Raw genomic sequence first — 25041 nt, forward strand, 5'->3', positions numbered from 1 at the left:
AAATCCTGATCCACACTGACCAAAGACGCGGACTGAAACCTATGTTACAATGAAACTCGTGGACGAGACTGACTTACACGGACATCGTCCCCTCCTTCAGTTCCAGCTCCAGTTGCTTCCTCAGCAGCACCCCAGGGCTTCTGCTTCTCACTCCTCATCTCACCCAAGTTTCCAATTTCAAGGCAGGCTGCGGAAGGGTTTAGTGATGAGCAAACCACCGAACACCTTCCACTGCCCGATGCCGGGGTGGGTGCAGGGCTCCAGAGCCTGGCTCCCACCCACCCACCTCCCAGGAACGGGAGGCACCGCACCGCTCCATGCTCTTCAAGCACGTTTTAGGCTGAGCCTTGCCCTGTCCCACTCCATGTGGCAGCTGAGAGGAGCTCAGGGACGGGCTTTATCCAGCTCCTGTTTGTGAATTTGCCCCCAGCCAAAGGCATTGAAAGCTGGGGCCAGGGGAAGGCTCTGGGGAAGGCAACAAAGCAATAACTGTGATTCAGCACGACAGAGGTCAGGCCACCTCACACCAAAGAAAATCAGGGTGGGTCAGTTCAGTGGAAGTAACACTCATTAGAAGAATAAACTATATAATGAAGGGGTCTCTGTGTGTGCTTTGCTCGGGTCTGGTGAGGCGCTGTTAAACCTTATACCATGGATTCAAATCCTTTCCTGCTTCCACTGCACTGGAGTTCACCCCAAAAATCGCCCTGCTGACCAGTGCTGAATGAGATTTTGTTTATTTTCTAGTCAACCGCGGGCACATTGCTTCCATCAGCAGCAGAGCTGGCACAGATCTGGGATGTGAGCAAAGCCAGGAACAAAATGAGGCAGGGACTGAAGTCTTCTGCTGCCCTACAACTGAGCATTCTGCAGGACAAGGGTGCAGCAAACTGCCGGGGTAGAAAGGCTGTGCAAGACCCAAACCCAGCCCAGAAGGGGCAGGGAGGATACAGGTGTCACAGGAAGCACATGGCAGGAGAAATCACCTCCAAAGAAAACATCATGCCCCTCCATCAGCACATAACTGTTGGCAACGTTACCTGGACACAGGTAAATAAGTACATTTGTATTTGAAGTCTTTCACGTCTCAGAGCTTCAGTTGCCTACAGCTTCCCCCGAATTTTAGGTGTTCAGATCTTCAGAAACACCAGATTGCTTCTGGCTGCCCAGTGCCTGCCGGCTATCCAACTATTCCAGCACCCCAAATGAAAGGCAGCTTTGAAAACATTGGCCCAATTACAATATTCTGCAACTGAATTAGCCATTAGACCTCACGAGCCTGGTGGGTCCGTGGATCAGGACTTTAACAAATGAGCAAATTCTGCTGATGTGCTTCAAGAAGTTACAATCCCCAGCTCTGAGCCCAGAGGCATTAGCAGAAGGGATATATATCTGTTTCAGCAGCCCAGGACAAAGCCTGTTACATCAATTTAAATCACTGGTGGAGGTTTGAAGCAAAGCAGACAACTAAGTGACACCGTCTTAAATCACTGCATGAGGGTCCTTCAGAGCGCGGAGGTCCAAGCCCCGAGGGAAGGACCCAGTACAGATCAGGATGGAGCAGCACTGAGCACAAAACCGCAGCTGAGGCAGGACTGAGAAGGAGATGCAGGGGGCAAGCCTTGGGTCCACCCTCAGGATGGACCATCCAGCCATCTGTCTGGGTGGCAGGAGATGTTGCTGCTCAGGAGGAGGAACTGGGCAGAACTGGGGCAGCAGAGGCAGAGGGGAGGCAATGCTGCCCTCAGGGCTGCAAGGATTAGACTCATCATGAGCCTGCAAAGCTCCTCATTTTCAGAGGAGGGAAGAAAAAAAAATGTTGGGTATTTTTTTAAAAATCAATCAGCCACAAATTATAAATAAAAGAGATGAAAGTTAAGAGTGAAACTAAACAAAGCCCCAGGTGGCCCTCTGCCTGGGGCACTTGTGCTAATTTTAGTTTCTCTGTTCTTCCCTGAGCAAGGAGGAGACCTTTAAAGGCCCTTTCCAACCCAGCCCTTTCTATGATCCTATGACTGTGGGGTTTTAGAGCATTTCCCTTACCGCAGCTCCCCAAAACGTTACACACTGGGAACGTCCAGCCTGGGCACCAGCACAAAAGGGGAAGGTGAGGAAGAGCTGCTTGGGAGCCATCCTGCTGTGACAAAGCCAGCGGGTCTGGGGCCCTGAGCTGCACTGGCGTGGCCGAAGAGCTGGGTGCTGGCCGTGCCATCGCACGCACCGGTCACCATGCCTGCAAGCTGCAGGGATGGGGGGGCTGTGCCAGCATCGGTGTGCAGGAGCCTGCAGCCCCTTCCAGCCCGAGCATGCACCAGGGCATGCAGCCCCCTGCACCCAACCCTCCTGCTCGCCCCTCGCCCCGGCTGCCCTCGCACAAGCCCCACGCACCCTCTCCAGAGGCTGGGCGATGCCCCCGCAGCCCACCAGCACCTCTCCCATCGCACTCCTCTGCTCCCTCCCGAAAACACCATGGCTCTGCTGGAAGCTGGGGGTGGGGGGCGGCTGGGGAAGAGCCGTTTTGCAGCCACCACATTTATTCCACAGAGAGAAAAGGCAGTAGCCTCACAGAAGCATCCTATACAGCAGAATGTATTTAAATACCTAATGAAGGAATAAATCTGCGAGAGGGAGACATTTACTGCATACTTATTCACACAGAGCCTTTGTGCAGGCGGGGGCAGCGGGGGGGGCGGCGGGGCTGCGCACTGCACCTGCGCTCCTGGCCGACAGCCGCTTTGCCAGGGTAATGAATATGGCAGGATCCTATTAAATGAGACTCTACCTGTCAGGGAGGATATTGAGCACTCCCAGCCTCCACATCCATTCCGGAGGACTCATCTCTGCTACGACAAGATGCAGCACCTTATCGACAGGGGCCTTCCCAGGGGTCTCGGAGAGCAAACCGTGCTGGGGGCAGGGGGGGGACAGAGACAGATTGGGCCACTTTGCAGCGCCAGTTTGCCTCTGCACAAGACAACAGGGCTTTTTCTTTTTTTATTATTCTTTTTCCAATCCCTCCCCAGGCAGTATGTCAGAGGGTAGAAGTCATGAATTGGCAGCTCATCCCACAGCACAGGCAGGGCTGAAGGCCAAGGGCTTTGCTGAAGTGGAGACACAGACCAAAGGGTGTGGGTGAAGGTCCCAGGAGGACAATTAGATCCTACTTGTGTCCTCGGGCCCTGGAAATGTGCTTCCTTCAGCCTGGGCAGAGCCTGGGTCCTCTGCCATTTTACTGCAGGAAAAAGAATTTTTGGCTTTTGTTGTTCAAAAGGGGTGAGAACAACCCGCTGCTGCATCGGAGCGGGGAAGGAGCAGCCCAAGGCCAGGCAGAAGCAAGCCCGGGCAGGACGCCTACACCAAGCACATCGCATTCGTCTGGGTTGGGATGCTGAAGTGCCACAACCCATCGAGGCTGAGCTGTAGCCCGTGCCCCCAGCACTTGCCGCCTGACAGGAACGGAGCCACCAACCTGCGCTTTTAAAGCCAAATGCCACGAGCATCATGCACAGTTCTCCCTGCCTTGTGCTACCAGAGCCATGGCCCCACACCAACAGCGAGTCGTGGTGGGTTTGCCACTAGCCTGCGGGGCAGAACCGCTTGGCAGGGCAGTAAGGGTAAGCGCAGGGTGGCGATGATGAAGTAAATACAGAGCTGAGCCATTTGCTTGCATTTTGCATTTCAGGAACCTAAATGCACCGGCAAGTATTCAAGATGGATGCTGTGTGATGGAGGAGCAGCACCCGCTCCGATCCCAGCAGCCCCATGCTCGCACTCAGCATCCCGCAGCGTCCTCACGCCTCCAGCTATCACTTGCCTTCCAGTTTTACCTCCCCCACCTCCCAAATACAGCCCAACTCATCTTGCCCTTTGCTTGCCCCTCTGCCTGCCCTCCCTCCCCCATGATACAAAAGGTCAGTTTTGAAATTCAAGGGTCAGGAGGAAGAAATGTAGCGGGGTCAGGGGTGAGAGAAGCAGAGAGGGGAGGAATTTCACCTCTCCAACCATTTGCTTTCATGAATCAGCAGCTACCGAGCTCCTGCCAGGCGCAGGGGTGTTGGGCTCGACCACGGCAGCGCAGTGGGGGCTCGTGGGGACGGAGGAGGGTGTCCCCAGTCCCGCAGCCCCGGGCAGGGCGGCACGGCTCTCCCGCAGGCTTCTCTCTTTTTTGGGGTTATCTCAAGCTTATCAAGATGCCAGCAAAACCACACCTAAATGCCAAGCCCCCAAAGGAAAGCTACAGCAGAAACTGAGTGAGAGGAAATTAAAGATGTGCTTAACACATCTGGAGTTTACATTTTCCATCTGCAGAGCTGAGCGAGGCACCCGGAGAAAGCAAAGGTCTTTCAGGTTCCTCTCCAGGTGCCTGCGAAGGGGAGGGAGCTTGGCTCACGCTGCCTCTTTGCAAGCAGGGTCTGGGGTGAATAAATATATCATCCCACATTGCTTATGACATCACTTATGCCCTAAAAACTAGCTTTTGGGTTTTTTTTCTTTAATCTGCTTATCACATATGCTCACTATCTGCCAGACATCTCCATTAGCTCTCCTTTTCAAAACTACTTCTCCTGCTGCCTAAAGCTCTACAGCCAGAGCCAGTCACTTTGGGAAACCCTGAGAGGATTTCTCCCTGCTCCGGGGGTTTCACACTGGCCTCTCTCTGCTGAAAAGGCACAAACAACTCCAATGCACAGGAGGAAAATGAATGCACTGAGCATCCCAACCAACTTACAAGATGGCTTAAAGAGAGCAGAGAGCAAGGGAGGAACACGGCGCTGTAACATCCCTCTCCGAGCACACGGACGCAGCGGCTGCCTCACTTGGAGCTGAACTGTCACTGTGGTGTCCCCCCAAGCCAGTACCACTGCAATCATGCCCAGAGAGAGGGCAGCCCCATTCCAAGGGAAGGTAGAGATCTCCAGCTGAGGAAACGCAGCTGTAATCGGGGAATATGCTGTGAGAGCAAAAAACGCTGTTTTCATGTAAATGTCCCTAATAATAAAAGAGTGAATGAAGCAAGCACCACATACAAACAAGAAATAGTACATTTGTGCTAGAGAAGCAGAAATGATTCTAAAAAGAGAGCTTTATCAACATTTTCCAGAAGGCATCGGCTGTTCTTTAATGCTCCTTGAGGAATAACACATTGATCCTGCTGAACCTGGGCTGCCTGGTGCCTCTGATCACAGGTTTTTTAACAACCCCAGTCTCGATGCAGCGCACTTGAAAAACATTAAGCTTGTTTGTTTTCTCAAGCAAATATTGAGCCACTATTCTTGCACCCCCTAACTAGTTTTTTGTGCTGTTTGCCCTGTATCTGCACACAGTTTCTGCAGCCATTGCTGCTGCATTTCCATGGCAATCCGGACTCTGAAGCTGCTGGTATCAGCCTAACCCCAGCCAACCCCCCCCAGTGGAAACAGGGCTTCCCCTGTTCGCAGAGGATTTGATTGCTCTCTCAGCTACCAATATCAAACACTTTGCTTTTATTAGTTAGGTGGATACCTTCCTCTCTGACCATGCTGTAATCATTTAAGCCTCACAGCTTCTCTAAAGGTCAGTGCTTCACTCTTGCAGGGAGGGGTAAATCCAGTCCAAGCTGCTGAAAATAAGTCCAAAGTTAAGTCTTTGGAGTTTATAGCTGCTAAGTCCCCAGCCATGCTCCTAAACAGCTTCCTGGAGTGAGAAAAGGAACTCGGGACCCTCAGGCCCTTCCCCACACAGCAGCATCCCACTCGCTGAGTTCAACCAGCAGCAGGGAAACAGGAGATGACAACTGTTGTCCCTTGAGCAAATGTCCTACTAGTTCAATGGGAAAAGTGGTGAAAACATGGGGTCAGCTCTCACAGCAGCTAGGCTGAAGCAAGCTGAGGGAATCTCTACTTCAGCTTTAATTAGTAAGCCCAAGCTGCAGGACACAGCTCCAGCAGCAAACAAAAACGCTGCAAGAAATTCTCCACAGCTCCTCAGAGTAACAGCATCATGAATAAAACACCGGTGTGGTGCCTGTGCCGGGAAACTGGCAGCACTGGGACTGTCTCACCATTAGCCCCACACCCGCACCCCGACACAGCAGCGCTCCAAAGCTGGCAGCCTCGTCAAAACCAAGGGCAAGCATCAGCTGTGCCCTATGTGATGGGATGTGATTTGTTCCAAAATACAGGAAATTTAAACATATTTATCAGTTGATTATTAACAGTGAAGCTCAGTGTTTATTTTCTTTTCTTTGCACTTTGGACTACAGAGCAATTTTCAGACAAACTCCTTGGAAAGTTAGAAAGTGATGTTATCCCCTTTCCTGGTGGGGAAACCACAGGCAGAAAGCAGTCTGCCTGTCCGTCTTTCAAACCTCTCTGTCTTCTGCTATACCCGTCCCTTAACCTGTTCCTTCCAGCTTATTCTAATTATTTATTTCTCAATAACAAGACCGAATTCCCAGTATGAAAGCCTCTGCACAAAGAAAGCATAAAAAGAAAACCAGAGAAGGGTCAGTCTGCTGTCCTTTGGCTTTAAAGCTCTGCAGAATGATTTAGCTCAAATATACTCAAGAGGTGCAATTGGTCTGAGAGTCAAAAGAAAGGAAAAGGTGGGAGGAGGGGACTCTGGTTTTATTCCAACTCTGCCATTCGCTAATTTAAGCGTACAAGACCAGGACAGCCCCTTCGCTTCTGCACACTCACTTGTATTTGTGGTACAAAGTGTCTCAGAGTGGGAAGCTTTAAAAGCATCAGGCAAAAAGCATCAAAGAAACTCAGAACTGAAAGCAGGCAAAAGGATGCTCTGTTTTTCCACTAATAAGCCACTGGCTGCAGGATGACTAGCAAAAGCAAACATCGCATTAGTCAGCCAAATGTTAACTCAGAGCTGCGAGGGTGCAGGCTGCGAACACTCCCAGCCGCTCGGAAGGTAAGTGCTCCCAGCTGGAGGCACAGCGATGTTTATTTGAAAGACCTTGTTTTACCCCAGTGTCTCTCTCTCGCCCTTTTTTCTTTACTTTGAGCAGCTCAAGGGACCAACTCTTGTTCTTTCTGACTAACGGGGATCTCAGGATTGGCGTCCTCTCCAAGCAGCAAATGCAAATCACTCTCTAAGTTAGTGGCAATGACCAACTTAACAGGCCCCACTGCTTTTAATGAGCTGATGAGGGGGAGGAAGAGGCCGAGGCAAGACGAAAAATTACCACCTACAGTCATGGCAGCGCTTTGTGCTGCCTGACTTGCACGCTTAAGAGGATGCTTAGGCTGGTTTGCGTAGGGCCTGCAGGCAGGTTTATGAGATTAAAGCCCAGCACACAATAAATAATTTAGCAGCTTACCACAAAAAAAAAAAAAAAAAAAAAAAAATCCCACACAGTATCATATAGCTAGGCTGTATGATGTGTACATTCATTTTAAATGCACATCACTTTCATCTGCGTGTATCTATTTGATGCAAAGACATGTAACCAAGCGAGAAGGAACAACCGGGAAAGGTGACAGGGTCCCCGGCTGAGGTGCAGGCAGGGGATGACGGACAAACGCTGCTGAAGACATTTGCTAATTATTCCAGGTCTGCCCGTGCTGCTGCCTGTGCTCTCCTGTTTGCATGCGTGTCAGAGGAATCTTAAACCCTCGCTCAGCCAATTATTCCTCCACCGTCCTCCCCTGGCCCCAGCAGGCTGCCCGAGCTGCCCTCAGCTCCGCACTGACCGGGAGAGCGGTGCAAAGCCCCCTGCAAACCCCACGGGGCTGATGGCTTTGGCCCCGCCAGCCAGCACCCCGTCTTTCGGGGGGATTGCACAGTGTCGGTGCTGTGCCAGCACCCCAAGGCTGGCAGCAGGCCCTGGAGCACAGCGCTGGGATGAGGATTTTATTTTAGAGAGAGGGAATGGATGCACAGGGAAACCTGCCTGGCAGATGGGAATCACTGCCATGTTTCCTGGGTCCCAGGCCAGACCCTTCTCTGACCAGACCACCGACCCCTTTCAGTGTCCTCAGGGCTCCTCGAGCCAGGGGTGCAAATCACAATGTGCAAATTCAAGTTATAGAGCAGAAAATTGCAAGCTTGAGTGACACATTCAATGTCAGCTCAATAAAACTAGTGGCTAACACAAGAGGAAGAATGCAAGCATCCTCACCCTCACAGTACCACCACATTTTTCTCCCCCAGCCACTAGATGTGGCTCCCTCCCTGCCCAATTAGCATCATCCCAGATTTCTTTGAGACACATCTAATGAATGACCATACTCTTCCAACCTACAGCTAAGGTGACAGTGGAGATAAAAAAAAAAAAAGCCCACAACCAAAACCTAAATGCATGGAAAGACTTTAACGCATCAGACCCTTGGACAGCATGCGTGCGGAGGGGGTGGCTGGAGAAGAGCCAGGAGTTGCTACCACTGCTGGTAATAAGCAGCGGTCACATTCAGACTTGGTGTCTTGTGCTTTTGGTCCAAGTCACAGCCAGGAAAGCCTACAGCCTGACCACAGACCCTAGGGAACGTCCCTGCTGCAAAATTCCCCCGAGTGTTCCTCTCACCAGCCCCGGGAGCTCCCTACCACGAGCAGGGGTTTATCTTCCACCTTTATTGCTCAGGCTGGGCTGCCTGCAAAGAGCTCCCTGAAGGCCTGAGAAATGTAGGCATCTGCCTGTCCATGCATCTCAGTAGAAATGAAAAGAGGGTAATAAAAGGCAGGGGAAGGTGGGGAGACTATGCATCATAACAGGCGTAATGGACTAACGCTAATATAGAGACTGGCCGCATCCAATCCACGCCTGTCTGGCACATCCATAAATATCGGGCAGACGTTCAGGTGATGGATTTGCCTTCCCAAACCATGCTGTATTTTACAGCCCTGCTAATGCTGTCGTTGCCCTGGCCGGCAGCAAAAAGCAACCGTAACAACAATGGGTAGTAAACTTGATTGTGGGATTGAGGGAATATTAAAGGCTGCATCAGTCAGATGCACAAGGGAAAGCCTAATGGCAAGTCCCATCACAAACCCTGGCGGTACTGCTTTTGCATGGCATTACACTCCCCGACTGTCCCCAAATCCCAACCTTTTTGCAGCAGCAGCAGCAGCAGCAGCTCGGGGCTGTGCCAGCACGCTGGACTGTTCCTGCACATTCCCCCGCCTCTCCCAGCATGTTTGTGTTTTCCACATTCCTTTTTTTGCCTCAAGGAGGCATTTATAGAAGCAACATAGCATGGGCTTCTCACAGTATTTCTTGCCACCCAGGGATTTAAGATCTTACAAATGGACCAAAACCCATGTTATTTTGACCTCTAAGGATTTTAAAAGCCTGCAGAAAAAAAAATAAAAATATATATATAGTAAAGAAAGCATGAACTTCTTGAGTCATGAGTAGAAAGGCAAGAGTCTGACACTGCCCTACCCCCCAAAAACCAGCAACATCCAGAACACAGCAACTTCTTCAGATTTATACTCAGAGGAAAGCAGAGAACAGTCAGAAAACCTAATGTGAATTCACAAAATAGTTTGGTGTTTCCTGATAGTTTCCACCAAGGTTACTTCAAGAAGAAATGCATTACTGAACTAGAGGAAAATGTAGCTCTGCTTCTAGCATGAAACGGAGGAGGAATAACTTCTGCCTCACTTCATGCTCATAAAGGAAACAATACCTCTTCTTATACAAGCTGTGGGGATTCATTATCTAAATTCTAAATATGTTAACAAAAAAAAGAAAAACCACACTTATGTGCACAAGGGGGAAAAACAGTCTTTTTGGTAACTATGTCCCAGCAGTTACTTTGGTAACTAGTCCCAAAATACATGGACCGATGCACCTCCCAGCTCCCTTTGCCCTCACAGGTGCTGCTCCCAGCTTTATTCCTGCCTGCACGAGAACTCCAAGAGCACTGGGGAAGGCGAGACACGAGACATTGTTCTGGTTTGAACCTAAGGGTATGCACCAAGAGACTTCACGTCAAACCTCCCAGGACTTTGCCAGTGCTGAGGGCGGTGCAGGAGCAGGAGGCAGATGCTGCAGGGAAAGCGCAGTGGCGTGTGGAGCCACAGGGCGCTCCTGCTCCTTTCCCAAGAGCAGGAAACCTCCTGCGAGGATCACCAGCAGGACAGGATCACCAGCAGAACTCGTCCTACGCTTGTGGTGTTTAACAATCAACAAGAGCTTCTGACAGGGGGTGCCAGGACCAAACCCCAGCGATCAGTATACACAAAGAGTTCTTTGAGAGAAACCCCTTTCAGCACGTAGAGCCCCTTGCCTCTGGAGTGCTGGTTGTTGCCAGAAGAGCTGGTGAGATCTCTGCTGAGCCCTGCGGAGAAGGACTTGGACCTACTGGTAGATGAAAAGCTGGACGTGAGCAGGCAATGTGTGCTCACAGCCCAGAAAGCCAACTGTGCCTGGGCTGCATCACAAGCAGCGTGGCCCCCAGCTCAAGGATGGTGATTCTCCTCCTCTACTCCGCCCTGGTGAGACCCCACCTGCAGCACTGCGTCCACCTGTGGGGTCCTCAGCACAGGAGTGGGTCCAGAGGAGGGCCACACAAATGGTCACAGGGATGAAACACCTCTGCTATGGGGAAAGGCTGAAAGAGTTGGGGGTTCTTCAGCCTGGAGAAGAGAAGGCTCCAGGGAGACCTTATTGCGGCCTTTCAGTACTTGAAGGCGGCTTATAAGAAAGATGAGGACAGACTTTTTAGTAGGGCCTGTTGTGATAAGACAAGGGGTAATGGTTTTAAACTAAAAGAGATTAGATTTAGATTAGATATAAGATATTTTTTTTATGATGAGGGTGGTGAGGTGCTGGCACAGATTGCCCAGAGCGGTGGGAGATGCCCCATCCCTGGACACACTCAAGGTCAGGTTGGATGGGGCTCTGAGCAACCTGATGTCGTTGGAGATCTCACTTCTCATGGCAGGGCGGGGTGGACTAGATGACCTTTAAAGATCCCTTCCAACCCAACTACTCCGCAATCTCTCAGGCAGGCTATTTTTCATGCATAAAGCCATCCAGCCACTTGCAGCCTTTACTAGCTCCACTTCATTTAGAAACGAATAAAACGTAATTGTTGCACTCCAAAAATTTCAAGCTGATTTTTCAAGGTGCGTGAACCTGAGTGAGAACCAGAGTCATCGCCATCTCGTACGCCAAGAAACAGATTAAAGCAGACTCTGAGCCCACCTGGCTCCATTTCGCATACACTGCACTTCCTGAACACCTGCCCCTTCGCTCTCCAGCAGCTATAAAAAACATGCCAGCTCCTCTTTTTTTCTTATTTTACTTGCTCTGCCAGGCAACAGATAACAGAACTAGTGAAGTAATGTTGGGAGAGGAGGAGGCCAATTTCATGCCTTTAAGAGGTGGTAGGGACGTTCCTGAACTGCTCAAAACCAGAGTCTAGAGGGACCTGGCAGCTCTGCCCCTTCCCCAGCCCTGAAACGTGCACGCCAGCACTCTCCTTTGGCTTCAGCCACTTTTCACATTCCCTTGCAGAAATACCAATTAATAAGCACGATTCCAACTTCTGGCTACTAACAGTAACAAATGTAAGGGACCATTGGGCGCCTGGGGCACACATTTCTGGGATCACAGATTGACAGCACCCTTTTTACACAGATGGAAGCAAAGAGGAATTACTGTCTGAGGCTGGAAAATCCTTGTTTATCCCACCTTCGCTGACCACACCAGAGCAAATCACCAGCAATACAGTACCAAATAAATATCCCCTTATTTCACGTCCTAGGGCAAGAAACGGAGACTTGTTTCTCAGACCTTTCAATTAAACAACTTCTTCAGTCAAGCAAGAATCATCTGCCATCTTACACCCTTTCTGGGACACAGAGGTCTGCGCTCCGAGGGCGATGGATGGATCACTGAGTCAGCAAAGCACCGACCTTACAACCTATAGCTAGAACTGGGCATCTCCTTCGGAAGGTGTCTGCAAAGGGATGATTTTCATCTGCTCAATAACAGCCTGATGTCCTCTTGGCTTCTCTACACACTGACGCAACAGACTTTTTTTCCTAAATGCTACGGAATGTGTGAGGGGGCGATAATTAAGGATAAATTAAAAGGATGAGATAACCATCCATAGAATGAAGTCAGATAAGGACAGGTTCAGACGTATATTTCATTGTGAAAGATCTATTTTATTCCCACTAATGGAACAAATTAAATCAGCCAAGCTGAATAAAACTATCACATACCAAGATGTAACAACACACTTAAAGTTCGCCTTTCCCCTGAGTGCGTAATCCCATCAGTTATCATCGTCCCTTGCAAAGAGGAGGTTTGCCTTCTTGAAAGCAAGGACAGACATTACGCATTGTGCATCCAGGAATTCAACAGGTAAACAGGAGTGAGCTTCCAGTCATGAAAACTAGTTACAGCACTAGGTATTTTTCTGTAGCACTTCTCCTGCAGACAGATCCCCAGCAGCTCTTCACGGGTGACCTTGCATGCCAGTATCAATTCAAGCCATGTACAGCGCAGCTGCCATTGGGACAGCGCGTTACCGGCGTTCGGAACAGTGTCTGACGCCCATTTATCCAGGAGGATCAGGTGCGAATTGAGATGCACACACTATCCTTCACCTCGGGGCATCTGAAATAACCAAACCTGGGTCCTTGCCTGTAGCACCGAAGTTTACACTGAAGCCAGACAATGCCGAGCGCTTTCAGCTTCCTTTGTAGACGCAATCCCTGGATGCCGAGCCCATCCCTCAGCCCTCACCTGGAGAGCTCTAATAAATACAGCAGCACCAAAAAACATACCCAACACCTCTGAGCGCCTTCAAGCGCATAGATCAAAGCCTTATTGCCACTGGAGCAACTCAGTGCTGGGTGAAAACCACGTACAACGTCACCATTACTGCTTTTCCCTGGGAACCATTGCATGCACCACCCAGGAGCGTACCCAGCTCTCACGAGCACAGGCAAGGGATGGCAAAGCTGCAGGCTCCCACTGCAGGAACTGCCTTTTTCCTACAGCAGGCATAAACAGCATGATGGTAAAATAATACATAGACAGTGCACTGTCAGACACAGAAGAGACATTTATTTATTCTTGATCGCAAACAATGTCCTCCATTGACAAGCTGAATGAAGGGCACTTCACTGATTTATTAGATCTAATAAGAAACAGACCTCTTGGGATGAAATACAAGATTGATTTTTAGTGGTGAGCCATGCTGCTATCCCAGCCACTGTGCTCAGCCTGATGAGATGGAACCAGGCATGTACAGGGACAGAGAGAGTTGAAACAGCATTGGGCAGGAGAAATAAATGGAAAGATTTGCACAAGGAAGGGGAGATGGAATGGAAACAAGGCTTGCAATAGCAGCCCTTCAGACTGAGGGTTACTCTCTTCCTGCAATGCTCCTCTCTCCCACTAAGCCTATATATCTTAGAAGAGCAGCAAACTACTTGGAAGTTTAAGGGCGACTCCTGTACGGTTCTTGGGAAACCTCTACCATGTCAGACCCTTCCCATACATCTGCCTTTCAGAGGGGCCCCTCTAATTATAGCAAGTACAATTTTCACATCTGTCTCAGCATCTACCAGGCAAACCACATTAGCTGAGTTCCGTGGATGCCGTTTTCCATCAGGAAAAAGACAACTAGCACAGCAGTGCTTAGCTTGAGGCCCTATTAATAGCAGTCCTAATTATATGGCTGCAAATTTAATTCATAGCAATGATTAGTGTCAAAATCAAAGGCATCACACATCAATATTGATGGAATTGTATGAAGTCCATAAACAGAACAAGCAAGCTGACACATCTCCCCCCAGCAGTTAGTTGCTGTTAACTGTTACATTAATGTCTCTTCTAATTTTGCTCGATGAAAATTGTTTTACTGCAGAAATCCACGACTATGAATGATTACATCTCTAACATGATCCCTTTCCCCCTTCCTCCCCTGGCCACAGAGCTGAGATGCTTTGGAAGGAGAGCTGGACCACCAAGCTGCACAGCAAACTGCATCCCATGTACCTGTACTTCATCCGAAAGGTCACAGCATCATCAGCACATTTGCTTTTCACCCACTTAGAGAAAACTGCTGAGGAACAGTGGTTCTAAAAAGCAGCGGGCTGCCAAGGAGCAGGGGGTGGGGGGGGGTGGGGAGCTGCGGGTGCAGCTATTTCGCACAGGACATGTACCCAGCCCGCCGTGATGCCCCTGCCCGAGGCATGCCTCCCGTGCGGGTGGGTTGCAGTGAGGGGCAGTGGGCCGGCCCAGCCACTGCTATGTGAGAGAATTCCTCCTCCATCACTGCTTTTAATGGAAAATAGATCCACCGAGTCACCCTTCTCCCTTCGACGGTTACGGAGGACAGACAAAGCACAACCCTGTGTCACCAGCTGCGCGAGGAGCTGCTGACCAGCCCCAGCAGGTACAAGCACCCCCCTCTGCCCTGAACTCAAACCCTGACCCCAGCAAACGCTCTGGTTCCCTGCAGGAAGGATGCCAAGTTCATTGTCAACTGACTTATCTGATATTATCGACTTATTTGTCGGCAGCTCTGGTACCAACACCCCTCCAGTGCAGCCTGGCTACACCAAACATGCAGCCGGGCTGTGCGGACTCCGCGGGTGACCTGTCCAGGCTGCCCATATCAGCTGGACCCTGCGGGGCTCTGAAAGGCACAAAGTGACCTGCCAGCCCTGCCGCAGGGCTCCATGCCACTCCCGAGCCCACAGAACACTTCTTCCTCTACATGTCAGTCCATGCTGGCAGCTGAAAGGAGCAGAAAGGGACTTCAAACGTGCCCAGGAACAGAAAAAGGGTAGAGCTAGACAACATGGGCTGCACCGAGGAGGGCAGGCAGCGAGGGATGCCTGGGCAGGCAGCGGCTTGGGGACCTTCAGCACTCAGCTCCTGCGGAGGAGAGGCTGAAGCAGCAGCAGCAGCTCTCCCAGGGAGCGTGGCAGGAGGCAGTTAGGTGAATAGCTAATGGGAAGAAGGACATCAGTGAGATAACACAGCATTTTCGGTAACGAATTCTCACTGGGGAAACACAGACAAATTTAAAATATTTCAGAACTGACTCTCTAACTTCTTTCCTCCAGCTACACTGAACTGTCTCCTTTGAAACCCCAGACAGAGCCATCAGCTTGCTTCCAAAGTAAATCAACAGCTGTGGGAAAGGGAATAGGTGTGACATAGCTTTCAGACACTAATTGTGTAGGTAGATAGGCAAGGTGGTGAGCTGGAGGAGATAAGGCTCTATCTGTAAATCTCTGGCACTTACAGAGGTGCATACATTTTTACCATCCTTATTTCACGTAAGGGGAAGAGCAGATACGGAAACGTTTACAGTCCTGAGCACTCGCTGACTTAGAGACGAGTCTGGTCTTGGAACACACACAAAAACTGGAGGACAAGCTGAGAACTTCCCACTGGGTCTGCAATGCCTCCTCTGCAGCCAGAGCCCCGAGAGCCCCACAGGTCAATGCAAAGCTGCTTCCTATGCTTCACGTGGCCTCTCTTAGGCCATGTAAAAACTAATCCCACCTGTCAAATGAGGAAAAATTTATTAAAGGTGTGGACAGGATTGCGCACGAGAGAACAACATCATCCTCAGCCCCACGCAGCGGAGGGTGGGACAGCGATCCCTGCAGCTCAGGACACCAGGAGGCATGGGTCTCATCAGCTGCAGACACCTCTGAGAGATGTTAAATCAGGGGGGTTGGCAGACGCCAGGAAAGCCTGACTGTAGCAAATGCCTAGAACGAATTTGCTGAGAGATGAACCAGTTTTCTTCAAGCCTGGTTACCACCAGCTCAAGCAGCAGGTGAAGGACTCCCCGCAGCCCTCTCTCTGGGCAGTGAGGCGGACGGGTGGGAATAGATGAACTCTGCATCAAAAAGGTAAGCATTCAGTAGAATAGCACAAGGAATTAAACCTTGTCGGACAGACTGCTTCTTCAGTAATCCTACATAATTCAGGGGACGGGACAGTAAATACCTACTGTGCAGGCAACAAGCTGTTTGTTTTAACTGCCTCCAAATGAGGGACCTCCCCTACCCCTCCCCCCCAAAAGACTGCACACAGCAAGTACCAGGCTGCATGGCTGCCTTGAAGCTTGCTAGCATATGCATTTGCAATATGCTGAGGTGCCTCTTCCATCCATTTAGCTACAAAAATCCCGGCGCTCCCATGTGCCACAGTGGGGGGGCTGGCAGGGAGGAGAGGGGCTCTGCTTACAAGCCCACTCTCCCCCACATTCAAAATTGCCCCACTGACACTCGAGAGGCACCAGGGAGGCACCTAATTTACTACTACTCAGCACTTGTAAAGTGCTGAATGAATATTAATGAACTGATGTAATTAAAATGATGCAGACATTCAAGTGTAGTATCTGCCTGTCCTTGTATCTTCCTGGATAGATGAGGAAGAAATTCCCTGCTGCTTAAGGACACAAAAAAATTAACAGCCTGCTGTTGATTATGTTTGTTAACTCTTTCCCTGGTACCACGAAGCAGAGTCTGCATTTAGCAGGTTCACCTAATGCTGCCATGTATATTTTAGGTTAATTTGAAGGATCTCAGCTTTCCAGAGCAGCATCTCTAAGGCTGGTTTTGCTGGAGCTGGATCAGACTTCTGCACCCACTGATGGAGGAGCTGGCTTCCAGTTGCAGCTCCAACTCTGAGGACCAACAAGGGACCTTACACACCTCTGCTCACGCACCTCCAGGCCATTCCCACACTCGTTTTAAATACGGAACCCCCGAGAAAGGACTAGTGAGGACCACAACAGATGTATGGCTGGGCCTGACCAGCCTTTGTGCCCTGCTCACTGAAGAGCATTCAGAGCCCTCGGGGTGGGATCCCAGTTGGACTCCAAAATCCTGTGCTGTGGGAGGAAACCAGGGAAAGCATCTCTTTGCCCTGGGCAACTAGCCCCTGCCTTTGTGATGCAGAGAGTGAGGAGTGTTATCTTCCAGGACCCATCAATCACCCAACTGTCAGAGGGAAGAGCAGGAGGTAAGAGGCAGGGGGAAGCAGTAGGACTTTGCCTGGAGGCTTGGTTTCCAGAAGCAGCCAAGTTAACCCATTCCTATCTCTCCGTGACCAAACATCCTGCCACCACCAGCAATTCTGCCATCACCAAAAGCTTTCTCACTCACTTCCACAACTTGCAGAAGGACTGCTGGGAAACAACTTAAAACTATCGCAAGATTTCCATCAGTGTGTCAAAAAGGAGGAAAGATCTGAGACCTTGGATACAACTTGCTGAGGTTCACTCGTACTCAGAAGTTGCACTTGTCTCTGATCAGATCGGCCCTGATAATTTCTGCGTCAGCCCCACAAACACACACACCGTAGTTCACTCAAAATGCAAGAAACCCAGACAAACAACGGTAATGCTTCAATATACAGGCAGACTGGGACCTGTATTACTCTGCCGCAGAAGAGGGTCGCTGGCTGGAGGCACGGGAAGGTGCCCTCAGCCCATGCAAGGGGATGCTCTGGAGTGTGATGCCACAGAGAGATGGGAACTGTGTAGCCTCATTTGGTCCCTTTTCCAGAACCACGCAGCAGTTTCTGCTTCACCTTTCCCTAGGCTGGGCACTTCTCTGCTTCAAAAGAAGCTGCAGCAACCACTCTGTACTAACAGCGCTGACAGATGAACTTGGTCTCACCAATGCAAAGCTCTCTGTGACGCAAACCCTGTGATTTTTGCTCCTGACTGGCTCCCAGTTTCATGCTGGGAAACATCTGTAACACACAGCAGCAGCTACACACATCAGAGCCTCCTGAGAGAAATGAAAATTAGAACCTGGCTCTCCAAAGTCATGGAAATAAGCTTACCTTCTTCAGCTTGCCAGTCTTAGTCCCCACGAACACCACGCTGTAGCCGTTGTAGACGTAGGACGCAACAGAAGTCATCCGGTCCCGGCTTGAGGTGAAGAGGGTCACTCCGTCCACCGGTGTCGAGCCTCCCAGGGGCTGGTTGATGTCAAGCCCACAGAAATTGTCATCGATGGGGACTGGCTGGAAAGACGAGGTTTGGGGTAGCCGTGAGTGAAACGCAGAGCGCAGGGCAGCCCCACGCACTGGGGCTCACACGGAGGGGAGCTGGCGGTGCTGACAGCAGGGTGGGAGCCACCAACACGTCACCCCCTGCCCAGGGACCTTGCCCGCTTCAGCCACCTTCCTCAGTGGCTTGCTCCCTTCACTGCCTGAGGCCAAGACACTCTGCAGCTGCTGCAAAATGTGTTTGGACAGGGCTGAGAAGGAATCCTACCTCCAATAGACACTTCCACTCATTTCCTAAATCTACAAGGTCTCTCATGGGTTTAGCCCTGCTGCATGGCCTTGCAGAAACATCCTCCTCCACTCACTTCATGTCCTCTTGACCCAGTTTCCAGAGATGCCGAGTAGTATGAGCAGAGAGATGCTCAGCATCCCCACATCTGCACAGGCTTCCCTTGAAGGCCACACAAGCCCTGTGAGAGCTCGCAGCAGCGCTAGCACGGCAGCGCATGGTGTGGGACGGGCTCAGGTCAGCCATCAGCCAGAGGACAGCTGGACACGGCTGATCCCATGCCACGAGGGAGGCGAGGACACTGCTGTGCACTCCTGTCTGGAGTAGCCACCTCTCTGGCACAAACAGCCCAGCTCCAGGACAGAGACAAAACTGCTCTGTGTGATCAGGGGGCTGGTGGAAAGCATCAGCCTGGCTGCCCTGGAAAGGTGGGTGAGCACACAGGGAAAGGCTCTGGGAGCATAAACCACCTGAGTGCAAAGTAGGAAGATGCACTCCTGCTCCTTCCACCACCCAGCTGTGCACTCTCCTACAAACCACCTCTCTGTGCCTCAGTTTCCTTTCTGCGGCACAGGGAACGTGGATGCTGGCTTCTCCCTAGAACGCCACTTGCCACGAACGAGGGAAAATCATTCTGCTGACAGCTAAGGGTTATTAAGCTGTATTAGCCGAGATCACTCAAGTGAGTTCCTACACGGCATAGGCAGCAGGGTGGTGACATGGGTTGCCACCCGCCATCACACTGACTGCGATCCACATATTTTCCACAAGGGACATTAACTACCAAACGCTCAGGCCCATTTAGTTGTAACTATGATGGGATGACTCTCCCCTGTGCAAGCCAGCACTCAAGCTTCTCTTTGCTTTCCTTCTTTCATTTCATTTAACCCATGTTTATTTCTTCCCAGCAGCCAAACTTAATAAGCCTGGCAAAAGAAGGCCCCAGAGATTCCCAAGCCAGGAACAACCTGCATGTGAATCAAGATTAAAGAAATCAGCTGAATAAAAATACAAAAGACACAACTGTCATTTGTATTTATCTTGTTAGTTTGTTGATACCACCCTCGTGCTCTGGGAGGAGCGAGAGCCTTCCTCCAGCTTCCAGAGCCCCAGGCTGGGAACAGCAAACACCTTCAGCAAACTGCACGCCTTCATTTATCTGCCTTAATGCTACCCCTTCCTTTCACTGTCACCACCAACTGTCTGATAAGAACATGAGTTAAAGGGGAAAAGGACTACTGTGTCTCTTCTGTGTTCAGGGAAACTGAGGCACAGAAAGATCAATCTTATTCTGCCAGCTCGTGTTCCATAGGGCCAGGCATTGATACCGGCTCGTGAGGGCTACCACGGCCCGAGCATCCTTACCGCTTTAGTGCACTGGACGTCTTTGCCCAGCAGCCAGTTGAGCTCCAGGTTGCCTTCCCCCTGGTAGCAGGACTGCAGGCGGTCCTTGATCTGAGCATTGACGGTGCGAATGGGGAAGACGCAGAGCGCAGAGTCGTCGGGTGGCTGATGGTACTGCTTCTGCCCCTTGGAGAAAATGGCAAAGAGGACATCCTCCTGGGCCGTGATGTTGAGGGACTTGGCCAGCACATCTCCTGGCTTGGAGAGGTACGCTGCTTGCAGGAGGCGGTACTCCGTGTCCCCCTTGACGCAGCCAAAGGGTAGAGACACGTAGGAGTGGAACTTGGGGTCATCTTTGCAGAGACGGACGATGCGAGACGTGTAAAAGAGGTCGCTGGCGGAGTTGATGGAGACACCCTCTGGGGTCTCTGGCTGGACAGTCAAAAAATAGACAAAGTTGCCACTGGCAAAACCATAGATGTAGAAGATGTCAAAGTGCGAAACAAGGGCCAAGGTATCTGAGGGGATTTTGATGAGGGATGAGACGAAGTCACTGTGGAGCTCGTAATCCAACATTGCTGATGACTCTGGATCCCGGGGAAGCTTGCGGCTGGAGAGGGTGGGGAAATAATCCTGCTTCCCATCCACCGCCGTGCCGATGAAGAGCTTCCCATCTTCACCTTCCGAACGCACGATCACACCGTACATTGTGCCCGTCTTGTTGACACTGGAGAGGTAGTGCTCCTTTTTGTGCGAGGGCTCCACCAAGATGAAGAGGTCGTCCAGGCGCAGCAGCTTGCAGACCCCCTGGTAGAGGCTGCCGCAGGCCAGCAGCCGGTTCTCAGAGTAGTCAATGATCAGCAGCTTGTTGACGTTGTTGGTGAGGGTGAGGATCTCGCTGCAAGGCTGGACGATGAGGGGTGGGTAGCAGGATTTATTGTCCTCCTCAGGACCAGTTTTATGAGCCACCAAAATAGTCAGGTTACCTGAAAGCTTGTAAACCCTGTTGATAGCTCCGACGTAGACTGCCCCGGTGCCTTGGTGGACAGTCAAGTGGTTGAACGTCCAGTCCCGGTTCTCAGAGTGGAAAGTGCTGAACAAGGTGTTGCTGGACACATTTCGGGAGAGCGATGCCAGGAAAAGACACAGCAAAGCCACTGACCAGCCATCAGAGTCCGGTACCCGAGGCCAGTTCTTCCTCTGATCCATCCTGGGAAAGGCAAACTTTGTGCTCCCCGCGCGCGTGCTGCGACCCAGCAACGTCCCTCACATGGTTCTGGGAAAGGAGAAGAAACACACGGAGCAAAGGATTAGATCCAGTGCGTCCTGCAGATAAAATTCAAAGGAGGCTTTCTAATTACACAATCCTTGAGATAAAGGAAGGATGTTTCTAAGCCCAACAAGAATTAAGCAGGACTCCTAACTTACTGGTAAACAGTTCAAGCTTGAGGTTTTGCCACTTGGTTCAGCCTCTGCGTGTTAATTTGTTATGTGGTTTAGCTGTTTATAATGTACTCTGCTCAGCCACGGGAGGGGATAATCAGCTTCAGCCCAAGACAAAGCCCGCAGCTCACACACCCAACCATCAATCTGCAATCTTGGCTAAAAGGATACCTCCTGCAGGGTATGTTGTTGGAAGCAACAGAGGAAATAAGAGGTGTTTTCTACCTTTAAATCCTCTATTTCATTTGGAAACCTGAGGAAGAAGTCTCATGCAGGCAAGTTCATTGAGCACATACACACCAAAGCCGCCAGCATCTCCCCTCCACCCCTCCCCAGAGCCAGAAGAACTCCTGCAGGTGCTTTTCAGGCAGAACCTCCTTGCAGCCTTCACGAGGTGCTTTACTGCTGGAAAAGCAGCTGTCACCAGCATGGGGACACACGGTCAGACCTGCAGCTGAGCGCTGCCAGCAGCACCACGGGCAGGGGACAGACTGGGAGCCTCGGACAAATTTCCTGCTCTAACAGAACTCGCAGGTGATGGTTGAAGCCTACACAAAGCAACAGCTGGGAAACTGGGTCCAGAAGACCTAATGCCAAAGAAATTGCCCATACGCCCTTCCCGATAGCATTACATGTAAGTCAGAAGTAGGGTCACCTTCAACGGGCGTGTTTTCACCCGCACAGACAAGGCAAGGCAAGACACGAGCTGGAGACCTCTGGCCAAAATCTGTGTAGAAACAAGGCATGAAAGCCAGGCGTGTTTGGTTGGGGTTTTTTGTTTCTGTTGTTTCTTTTGTTTCTGTGGGTGCTCCCAAAGCACCTAGACCTCATGGAGGCCTGAGGGACAGCTGGAGCCCTGCTGGCCCCTGGCCCCATCCTCCCTGCTCATGCAGGAGGCTGTCAGGCCGAGTTAGGAATCACGAGGTTGGAATTTCCTTAGGAAGCGGGTGTTCACCTCAGAGACACATCGCCTGCGTGAGGCATGTTGACACCAGAGCTTTCCACCCGCCCTTCCGGACAGCGTGCACACAGTAGCTGTTGAAGAGGACCCTTGTAACCCTCTCTCTGCTCCACCTCATCACCCAGAACCTCTGCTAAGGTGGCAGACTCCCCTAGCAAAACCATGAACTTTAAAGACAATCAGAATCCATGCATTTCCATGTCTGTCTCATCTGAGGAGGGTCTGGCTTGGATCATCCCACGCAGGAGGTATCAGCTCAGTTCCCAGCTCAGCCCCAGACTTTCAGCATCACCTTGGGCTACCACAAAGCGGCTGGAAGCGATGCCAGACAAGCACCCTGCAAGGCAGCAAGGACCTGGCTCAGCAGAGCTGCTCAGAGTAGCTGTGGGGCCAGCAGAACAACGCTCTGAGGTGGGCACCATGTCAGGGCTCCGAAAACATCCCTGCACAGGGGCTCTGCACCTCCCTTGTCACCACAGACCTGCCTAGAGGTCACTGGATTATCTCTCATCCTTGTTATCATCTCTAGACCTGACCGTGACTTGTACTCCTGGCTTGACCTCAGTCTTGCTCAGCGCCACAGATGTGTCTGACTGCCCAGACTCAGAAAAGCATTGCAAAGTTCTCCTTTATCCCAAATTATGATTCCTTACACGCTCCAGGCTGGATGATCAAAGGAACCATTTCAGCCCGCCCTGGGGAGAGATGTCCTCTACCACCTCACGGCACCGCAGGGTCACACCGGCCCTGGGAGGAGGCTGAGGCTGAGTCACCTTCCACCCGCCCTCTCTGCACCAAAGTCCCACCACGGCCATGCAAGCCCCAGGCGTGCACACCAGGGAGAAACCTGCGCAGACTTGACACTCCTGCCTGCCCTGTGCGAAACACAGGAGGCTGCTCCCGAGCACAGCCCAGGCTGGCTGTCCTCACCTGCGGCCAGCCACCGCTTTGATTGATGCTGATCTCCCTTTTGGTATTTAAAATAATTCACACTGCTGAAAACCTCCACTGAGCTCATAAGCGAGTGTCACCGAATGGCCGCTCTTTAGGCTTGTTAACGCCGGGGAGCGGAGACGGGTGTTTCTGAAAGGTGACAAAGGAGCTCTGTCCCTGTGCTGCACGTCTTGGTGTCACTGACAAGACAGGAGAAAGAGAGCGGTAATGGGTTTCTCATTCTGCTTAGGGATACGTTTCCCCGGCTGCTTGCTTCTTATTTCCAGTCTCTTAATTTTCACCTTTGGCTGAAGCGGTTTCTCTCTCTCCCAGCTAGGACGCAGACCCTGCTGCATTCTGATTGTTGTTTGGATTGTTGTGGCAGAAAACAGCTGCCTGCGCTGCGGACCTGAACATGCCACCACAGCACCGGGGTGACCTCGCCGGCTCTTCTCATTAAATTTCCCACCCAAACATCCCACCCAAAACTATTCTCTGAATCCAGAATAAAGATTTGTTGTTGTGCCAAACATTCATTGTGCCAAAAGGGCACAAATCAAACAGTTCCTGAGCATCTGCTCAGAGGAAGGCTCTCCATGCTGCCCACCCACGTGAGGGCTGCTGGTGACCTGCGGTGGGCACCGATGATCTGATATGGCCACAAGGATCTCAGAGCAGGTTTGCTCTTGGGTAATGTGGCAGTGCAGCCCGAGCCACCGAGAAGTCCACGCGTGTCACTGGTGGGGAGATGCCAGCCAGCAGCGCGGTGCCTTCTCATAAACACGCAGGGAACCCCGCGCCACGGAGGAGCTCGAGAGGAGCCCAGAAAAGCTGGCACGAGAGCTGCAGATACAGAAGCCCTGTGGAGCCATCGAGTCAGTGACAGAGCACCTCCAGATCAATGCACAAGAAGCCTCCAGCACCAGGGTACCCCAGGCAAGCGCTCAGCCGTGGCCACCCGACTGCCCTTGCTGTGGGGAGGGCACAGAGAAGGCAGCCTCTGCCCAGGGCAGCACAGGGGGGCTCTCCTCCGAGGCCAAAGTATCCCTCACTAACAGGAGCCCCAAAATGAAGCCTACCTCAGTTTCTCCTTCCCCGAGAAGGAGAGATGCTTCTGGGGCAGAGGGCTCTGGGTCAGGAGGAGTCCAGAAAGAGAAGGAGGTTCTACAGGGAATGGGGAGGCTCCACTGTAAAGCTCAGCAGCGCACGACAGTTTTCCTGCTCAGCAGCTTTCCGATTTTTAGAAAAGCTGTTCCATTGCGAAGTGAGACAAGAACAGCGCAAGCTAGAAATTAATGACTTTAAATAATTAAATTTTACGTACAAATATATGTATGAGACATGGCAGCTCTTCACTCAGCCCATAGCAGTTTTCTCTTTCCCGGAGCCAGTGCAAAAGCCGGAGCCAGGCTGGAGCTGCTGTGCAGCAGAGCTGTCAGCTGAAGCCAAACTTCTATGCGGTGCCTTACAGTGAAGGTTTTGCAGGATATTTGTGAACAGCCACTGCCAAAGGCAAGAGGGATCATCCAGGAAGAAGAATCTGCATTTTCAAACATTATTTGAAGATGACAGAGCATGGCCATGAGCTGACAACCTACTGAAATGAGCCAAGGGATGATGATCCATCCCTGGCTCTGCGTCACCCCACTGCCCAGGGGTCAGGGTGGGCAGGAGGGGGGGGACACGGGGGTGCAGAACACGGATGAAGCAGTGCTCAGTGATACAGCTACCAACCACCAGCAGAAACCCAGCGCATGTCCTATGGGGGACTGTGGGGACGGCTGGGTACAGCTGGGGAGGTAAACGCCAGGGAACCAGGACAGTGGGTGATTTTAAGTCTGATACTTAATACTATTTGACCATTAATTTTTCCTATTATTTTGGAAGCAAATTTAAAATGTGGCCTTAAAAGCAATCTGAAGCTATTAGTAACGCAAGGTGAAAGAGAGAGTAAATTCAGGGACACAATATAAACCCAAGCAGCTGAAAGGCCTCAATTAGGCTGAAAGGAGTTATCTGGTATTTAAATAATTATTAGATTGAAGGAATAATCACAGGTCTGAGCCAATTTTTTTCCCCCACTGTCATCCTAATGGAGACTATAATATTATTATTCAAATGCCCATG

The 25041-nt window shown here is 51.1% G+C and overlaps 1 protein-coding gene across 1 annotated transcript in view; it reads right to left on the reverse strand.

Annotated features, from left to right (window-relative positions):
• PLXNA2 (plexin A2) overlaps positions 1 to 25041 on the reverse strand; it is a 179638-nt gene that overhangs the window by 137462 nt on the left and 17135 nt on the right. The window contains exons 2-3 of the mRNA XM_056361787.1: positions 19599 to 20853; positions 17777 to 17959 (exon numbers count right to left, since the gene is read on the reverse strand). Coding sequence (XP_056217762.1) covers positions 17777 to 17959; positions 19599 to 20786 — 1371 coding nt within the window. The 5' untranslated portion in view covers positions 20787 to 20853. The remainder of the gene's footprint in view (positions 1 to 17776; positions 17960 to 19598; positions 20854 to 25041) is intronic.

This window comes from Falco biarmicus, chromosome 16, assembly GCF_023638135.1.
Source record: "Falco biarmicus isolate bFalBia1 chromosome 16, bFalBia1.pri, whole genome shotgun sequence".
Classification (NCBI taxonomy): Eukaryota; Metazoa; Chordata; class Aves; order Falconiformes; family Falconidae; genus Falco; species Falco biarmicus.